Below are 7938 nucleotides of genomic sequence, written 5' to 3'. Positions count from 1 at the left end.
TTGCTCCAACCATGTATAAAAATATATATATATATATATATATATATATAGTTTTCCATATTTTAATCTAAAATATATTTAGGGTATATACCTATTCGAATATCATTGCAACCACATCCCCATTTAAACATAACATTATTTGAGACCATTTAAACATAACTTTATAGGAGATAAAATAAAAAACATGAGAGAGTGTAAACAAAATTTCATTTGATTTGGAGATTTTAGATATACCCCAAATTTGATGGTAAGTATATTCACCTAAAATGGGATATCATATAGAGTACTCGTTGGAGTCTCTAAAAAAAATAATTGTGCAAATTTGGATTACCCGTTGAAGATGCTCTAATTTTTGTTTTTCATAAAAAGAAAATCCTTCCAACTATGGTATCGTCATGGTCAATATCTTTCCAATTAATAATGTTCATAGAGAAATCACACTAGGAAAGCAAGGATAGGCTATCTTCCTTGCGTAGTAACATTTTATAATTTATATTTGAGAAAATAAAAACATTTGTGGTTTACAATTATAATAATCCTAATGCAAAGGAAAGAAATAATCACTTATCTAGAAAATTAATTTTTTTTTTGAAAAACATGGAACAGCTGAGGTGCACTCAATACCAGGATACCATGGACCCCAGTCACTCCACCAGTGAATATTCTCTCCTCCCGTGCATGTGCATCCGTTTCACTACTAAAGTCCATATACAGCCAACACTGATAAACCATGAGTAACGAATGAGAGAAGCCACAATGTGGAAAAGGACCTACAGCAGCAGTACAAGCGCAACGCGCGTGCTCACAGACAAGAAATGGGACGCACTTGTGATCGGAGGCGGCCACAACGGCTTGACAGCTGCCGCCTACCTTTCTCGCGGCGGCCTCTCCGTAGCTGTCCTGGAGCGGCGACACGTCATCGGTGGCGCAGCTGTTACGGAAGAACTTATTCCAGGCTTTAAGTTCTCTCGTTGCAGCTACCTGCAAAGCCTCCTCCGGCCGTCCGTCATCAAGTAGGCACTCACATTTCTCCATTTTTTACAGTTTTTTTGGAGTTTCTTTTTAAATGAGCGTTAACTCGTTTTGTTTATCGGATCGATCATCGATATATCGGAATTTTTGGCGGAAAAAGGGAGCTAGAGCTAGCGAGACATGGACTGAAGTTGTTGAAGAGAAATCCTTCATCGTTCTCGCCTTGTCTCGACGGACGGTACCTTCTATTGGGGCCTGATAAGGAGCTTAACCGGTCAGAGATTTCAAAATTCTCAGAACGAGATGCAGATGAATATCCTAGGTATTGTTGCTTAAACTCTCCAATTTTTGGTCTCTGTTAGAAATTGCGGCTGATTTCGATTTATGTTTCGGTGATTGTTTTCTTTCCTTTTGTTGGAGGTAAATGTAATTTCAGTAGTATATCAGGCTGTTGTCGTTCATCTTTTACCGTAAGCGATTGTTTTGCCACACAAAGGATTTACGCTATTGAAAGGTTTATCACTACAAAATGCAAGTGTTAATGGAGCTAAATAATTTTAAATTACTCATTTCAGAGTGAGAGATAACCAACAATTTCATAGCAGAAAGTCATTAATGCGTACCTAAACTTTGATAGACAAGAATCATGGACTCCTTAGCATGGGACAGGTTGTTTATTAGTTGGATCCTGAGCATACTGATATGGAGCCTAGTTCAAATTTGCTTTCAGTGTCGTTATTTCCGGACAGTGAAAATATATATCAAATTTTAGCTGATGAAATGTAAATTTCAGAATACTTTATATATATATGCCGGTTAATTGTCTGTCATTTTTTTTTATTAATTCTCTAATTTTGATCTTTGCAAATAATCAAAGCATGAGTGTATTTGTCCACTTGATGTTAACTTTTGTTTGGGCTTGGTCTTTTTATTATCTGCAGATATGAGAATCAACTAGAGAACTTCTGCAAATTTATGGATCCACTTTTGGATTTACCTCCTCCTGAATCTTTGCAAGCTGTCTCATCTTTCAATGATAGATTCAAAGATAAAATCCATAAGTCAGCCTTTTGGGCTCATTGTCTGCGGCAAGCTCTCTCCATGGGCCAAAAGGATATGCTGTAAGAGCTCATCTCTATGACCAAAAGTTTTTCTCCATGTTTTGTTAATTCTAACCAAAGAAACAAAAATGCAATGGCAGGTTGTTTTCTTTATCCACGTTTATTCATTTTTGTAGGATTGAGTGAACTTAAAATATCATGAATAGATCCTAACTTCTCTTGTTCTGCAACTATTGCTTTTGGCAGGGACTTTGTGAACCTTTTACTATCTCCAGCTTCCAAGGTCTTGAATAAGTGGTTTGAGGTTGTCACTTAATCTTCATGTTGTTTTTATCTTCTAAGGTGGAATCAAAATTTATTAGAAAAAATTTGGTTTAAGTTTGAGTTGTCTTGGATTATGAATTCCTATTATTTTGTTGAACTCCTAGATAGTGCAAATCATTGATTAAAGAATGCTTAGAAATGTGCAATGATATATTTTCATTAGATTTGAGTCACCTTTCTGTAGTAAATTAGTAATTGAACCCCTATTTTGTAATGTTCATTCCATGCTTTATTTCACCTCGATTCAGGTAAGTCCTTCTCCAATTCTGTATATTACATACTATTTGCGATCATGCCTGTCAAGTTGTGATCTAGCAGTTCATTTCACAAACAGGCGACAGTCAGTGACATTACCTTTCAATATGCATTTGTCATCTACATCTTCTTTTGTTATAAAATTTTGTCAAGTTGTGCTTAATTTATTAATCTTCTGCTGGTTCTTTGGTGTCTATAGACAGATATTCTAAAGGCAATGTTAGCAACAGATGCAGTCATAGGGACCACGGTAAGGAAGTAGTAATAATGTTGCAGTCCATTAGTTTTGGTTCTTAATCAATTTCTATGACAGACACATAACACATGGGAAGTTGCGCATGAGCTTGTATACATACTCGGTGATACACTTGTGAAGCTTTTACACTTTCTCCTTTTAGATTTAATTAATATTCATGCAAAGAGGAAGTTTTGATAGTGGGGTTCACATGAATAATTATATACTACATATCTTATCATTTTAAAAATCATTAATGAGTCATATAATCTCTGAAGTTTTTATTGTAGGGTAGTGTCCACACACCAGGGAGTGGATATGTGCTGCTACATCACGTAATGGGAGAGACTCAAGGAGATCGTGGAGTTTGGTCGTATGTATTTAAGTATTTTTACTGTTTGCTTGATATGTAAATGTTGTACCGCGATTGTATATTGCCTCCTTACAAATTCTAAAGAAATATGGATTGGCATCGTTCCCCCAGACTTAATTAATCTCACCATTTGGACACCAGGAAATAAATGTCGTAAAGTTTTAGGATTCTAAATGAAAGGGAAAAAAAATAACACTAAAATTCTCTGATTGAAATATGGATGGTAGATATAGCCTTCATTAGAATTTGATTGATAGTTTTTCAAAAACATAGCAAATGGCAGGTCTGTCGAATTTCAACGATGAAGCTTAAACACAACCAATGTATTGTGAGATGGATGCAGCCCCCAGTAACCTATTTTTTCAAGTTTCTAATTGAAAACTCAATGTACAGAAGTTTTTCGATGATAAAAATATATGGTACGTGCTACAATGGGAAGAATAAGATTATCTTTCCCTTTCTTTTTCTATGCTCAAACACTTTTTTTTTTGTTTGACCTGATTTGAATCCTTTACGTCAAATATTTGTAATCTCTTGTCGATATTCATGTTCATTTGTCTATCTTTGGTTTCTTAACTTAAAAACACAGTCATAGTTTATCACATGTTCATTTCTCTATCTTTGTTTTCTTAACTTAAAAGTACAGTCATAGTTTGTCACATCATGTTGTAAGCTATCTCATAGACAGCAGCGAAACTTGAGAAGTGAATTCTGATTGTAGATATGTCGAAGGTGGCATGGGCTCAGTGTCATTGTCTATCAGTAATGCTGCAAAAGAAGCTGGCGCTCATATTGTGACAAGTAGTGAGGTATTTTATTCTGAATCACTCCAGCTGTTGTATTGTTACTTCTTCTTGAAGAAAAAGTAGTGTTATATGTCAACTTGTGCCTTGATTTTAATTTGATTGCAGTATTACATAGACCCTTTTGTGTCAGAAGCAACTGGAAGACATGGACACAGCAGTTTAGGCAAACTATGTATATACATAAACGCAAAAGACACCATATTTTTATTTTTTTGAGAATTAATTCCTTGGGTTTGCATCTGCATATATGTCACTTGCTCCATTGCGTTTTGATAATCTGGCCATATGTGCTGCCGCTTTGTTCGGTTCTTTGAAATATTCTGGCTGCCCAATGTAGCAGAAGACTTCAGAGTTAGGGGAGTCTTTTTCCCCCCTTTCCAAGAAACTGTTCTCTGTACTCTGAGCCATTTATCTGTACGAACTCCAGACATGAAGTATTCAAACATCATGGCCTCTGACACGCTACATTAACAGACATTAAGATCAATATATGTTTATTAAGAGAAGGTTTCATTTTCTGTTTCGCCCGAACTCCTTTTCTTTTGCTAATTTTTTTTTCAGGATGATTTATCCAGATATAAACCCACTTGTGTGATCAATTACTCTATACTTCATGTTAAAGATGTTAATTTTAGAATGATGTTTGCATTCTTTTCTACTTCCAGTCGCATGATGTCAGTGATGAATTTAATGTACTGTGTTGTCTGATGTTGTCTTCCATAGATAAATAACTGCTCTATTCACTAAACCTAGCTAGTTCATGGTTCAATTCACCATTTACTTTAGTGGTTACTTTTTGTCATTGCTTTTTACCTAGCACTGATAAAGTTATGTAATCCTTTAATTGACATTCTCAGTTTCTTTTGCTTTTTAGGTTTCAGAATTAATGGTAGCGGAATCTGGTGCAGTGAATGGGGTTAGTTTTACTGGCAAGCTCACTCAGTAGGGTGGGTTGTTGTGTCTTATATGGTGAATGTGGTTAATGATACTCAGGTCTTGCTAGCTGATGGAACAAGAGTGCACTCTTCAGTTGTATTGTCAAATGCTACCCCTTACAAAACTTTCATGGTAATGTTTCAACCTTGGTAATTGGAAACCTCTAAAATGTCAAACTTCTATTGTTTTTGGATTTTAAGCTCAATCGTGGGTTTTATGACACAGGAGTTAGTTCCTAGTAATGTCCTTCCCGATGATTTTATTCGAGAGCTGAAGTACACTGACTATAGCTCTGTAAGTTTCAATTTCAATTTTAGTTTGTTATATGTAGATATATTCGTATGCTATGCCATTAAACAAACTTTTCTGTATTCTCATACACCCAACAGGCAACAACTAAAATAAATTTAGCTGTTGATAAATTGCCACAATTTCAATGTTGCAATAACAGTAATCCCCATGCCGGTCCTCATCATAGGGGCACTATTCATATTGGTTCAGAGAGGTATGCTTTTTAATCGCTATTATGCATGTGTTGGTCTTGTTTCAAATAGCTTTTTTTTGTATATATGCATTTATGGAGGTCAAGTCAAGTTGGAAAACATAAACTTTCTGATGTCTGCACTTCTGCTTGGGAGCACAGACGTGAATGGATATGAGAGATCTAAAGTTATCTGGCGAGCACTCTAAATTTTATCAGGTTGTTCTCAATAGATCAAAGGGGTGATCGCAATACAGACCCACATATTCAATACAGAGGACCATTTTCATTTTTTTAATTTTGCCGTTTCTTATATTCAAGTGGGGATAGGAGGAGGATACATTTAGCTAACCGCCCAGAGCTCTGTTGAGTTCAGCAGAATGGAATTCCAGTAGGATGAAGTTATCTGGTAGACAACTGGTTTTAAAATTACGAAGTCATCAAGCAGGGTGGCCAATAGACATAATACTGTATCTATTATACTGACAAACTATGGTAATTGTGATTGCAACGACCACGGAATCAAGTTTCTTGAACATGCTTGATTTTCCTTTGGCATGATAATCTATCTCACAAGCATAAACGGTCAGTTCATTCACTACCACACCAGAATCTGTGTCAACTGCTTACTGCTTGGCCATATCACAATTTAATAGAATCTCCCAATGCAAATTATTTTGATGTGTACCATTCCGACCCTTAACATAGTTTTATTTTAACATATACATTGTGCTGCCTTTTACTGTCTAGCATGGAGGACATTCATTTGGCTTGCCAAGAAGCTGCCAATGGAATACCATCAAGAAGACCAGTCATAGAGATGACTATTCCTTCAGTACTGGACAAGACCATTTCTCCACCTGGTAATTGCAGACTTTTGGCTTTGTATTTGAGTTTTTTTTCTTTGAATGCATATTCATTTCTTAGCACGCAATCAACCGTAAATCAATGCTTATGCTTGGATGAGTGAGTACGACGAAAAGCCTCTTTAGTTCTGCAGCCTTTTATGCGTGCGCATTTTCCTTTCGTCTCTGTCCTTCCTCCCTTCCCCCTATTTTACACTGTTGTTATTTCATTCTCTGTTTTATTTACATCCTGCATTTATAAATGTTTATTGGGCTTTGTCATGTCTTTGCATGTCAAGATTTGATTACTATGTTGCATTAATGAAATGTTACCGATTCTTTGTAGGTAAGCATGTGATTAACTTGTTTGTACAATATACACCCTATAAACCATCAGATGGCAGTTGGGATGAGCCAGCTTATAGGGTAAGTTGAATCCTAGATTGGAGCTTAGCCACAATGTGCATCTTTCATGTTTGCTTTCATAACTGGGGCTTAATCACATTTTGCACAATACATCTTCATGTTTGTTGTCCATGATCAACTTCAGCAATTAATGTAGACTTGTAGTCTTATTTCAACCCGATATGACAATACAATTGATACTTGTGCAGACTGTGGCCTCCTTATTTATACTAATTATTTGATATCTAAATAGACCTGCGAATTCATCTGTATTGCAGGAAAAATTTGCACAAAGATGCTTTTCCTTGATTGAGGAGTACGCCCCTGGCTTCACCTCATCAATCATCGGTTATGACATGTTGACCCCACCAGACCTTGAAAGGGAGATTGGTCTTACAGGTATCCTTCATAGCCAGATTCCCAGCATTGGTACTTCCTAGCATTTGAATTTAATAGTTAGTAGGAATATTGAACCATATATTCCCTCCCCTAAAGTAATTAGAACCTGGTTTGCATTTACATGACATTCATCAGGGGAGACTTATGAGTTACTAATGATGCAGTTTACCCATGACTAGTTCTTAACAAATTGTTCATGTTCTCTGGAAATCTGATAACAATATGCAGGAGGCAATATTTTTCATGGTGCTATGGGATTGGACTCTCTCTTCCTCTTGCGACCAGTAAAAGAATGGTAAATCTAATCATTCAACTGTTTGGCAACACTGCTGTCCTAGAATCTCTTTAGAAAGCTTTGCTTATTCCATTCAATAATTTAATCCGGCGAATAAATTCCGGTCAATATGAATCATCCTACGTTGAGGATGCAGGTCAAAATATAGGACTCCACTCCATGGGTTGTACTTGTGTGGAAGTGGGACTCACCCAGGGGGTGGTGTCATGGGCGCTCCTGGACGTAATGCTGCACAAATTGTTCTTCAAGATCTCAAAAGGAGTTAAAACGATGTGCATGAGAATGAAACAACACCCTAAGGTACGCCACTCTCGGGATAGCACTTGTGTACAAGTGTGGCCCATCCACAGGTAATGCTGATAGGTTTTCCTGGACTAATGCTTTGCAGGCTTCTTATTGATGGCTTATTTTTGCACAAAAACGTGCAACCGCCCCCACTTAGGATTCCTACTTGCGTTCCCATTTTAATTTATTCCCAGTAGAATGTGAATCTTAGCTTGGATAATCCATGTTTCCCATATATCAGTAATCAGTCCGCCCACATGCAAGTA

The 7938-nt window shown here is 36.6% G+C and overlaps 1 protein-coding gene across 2 annotated transcripts; it reads left to right on the top strand.

Moving 5' to 3' along the window:
- Window positions 1-704: 704 nt before the first annotated feature.
- On the top strand, window positions 705-7938 carry LOC119993632 (pyridine nucleotide-disulfide oxidoreductase domain-containing protein 2). Of its 2 annotated transcripts, XM_038840939.1 has the most exons (17): window positions 705-1013; window positions 1133-1294; window positions 1914-2093; window positions 2280-2337; window positions 2812-2862; window positions 3138-3220; window positions 3942-4029; window positions 4901-4942; window positions 5020-5094; window positions 5188-5256; window positions 5352-5467; window positions 6194-6306; window positions 6635-6714; window positions 6972-7092; window positions 7321-7387; window positions 7524-7687; window positions 7776-7938. In XM_038840939.1, the coding sequence occupies exons 1-16, from the start codon at window positions 742-744 to the stop codon at window positions 7651-7653; spliced, it is 1707 nt and encodes a 568-aa protein (XP_038696867.1). In that variant the 5' UTR covers window positions 705-741; the 3' UTR covers window positions 7654-7687; window positions 7776-7938. The 2 variants fall into 2 exon arrangements, with proteins under 2 accessions (XP_038696867.1, XP_038696793.1); XM_038840865.1 differs by having other exon boundaries at window positions 7524-7938.

The sequence above is a fragment of the Tripterygium wilfordii genome, chromosome 1 (assembly GCF_013401445.1).
Source record: "Tripterygium wilfordii isolate XIE 37 chromosome 1, ASM1340144v1, whole genome shotgun sequence".
In the NCBI taxonomy this organism is placed as follows: Eukaryota; Viridiplantae; Streptophyta; class Magnoliopsida; order Celastrales; family Celastraceae; genus Tripterygium; species Tripterygium wilfordii.
Note: the sequence above shows the minus strand (reverse complement) of the source record. Positions and strands in the feature narration are given on the sequence as shown.

What these genes read in the sequence shown, in the direction of transcription:
- LOC119993632 (XM_038840939.1), top strand. Translation starts at nt 742, where the DNA reads ATGAGAGAAGCCACAATGTGGAAAAGGACCTACAGCAGCAGTACAAGC. An exon ending in AATCTGGTGCAGTGAATGGG is followed by an intron (nt 4,943 to 5,019) that starts GTTAGTTTTACT and finishes AATGATACTCAG; the next exon opens with GTCTTGCTAGCTGATGGAAC. An exon ending in CCCCTTACAAAACTTTCATG is followed by an intron (nt 5,095 to 5,187) that starts GTAATGTTTCAA and finishes TTTATGACACAG; the next exon opens with GAGTTAGTTCCTAGTAATGT.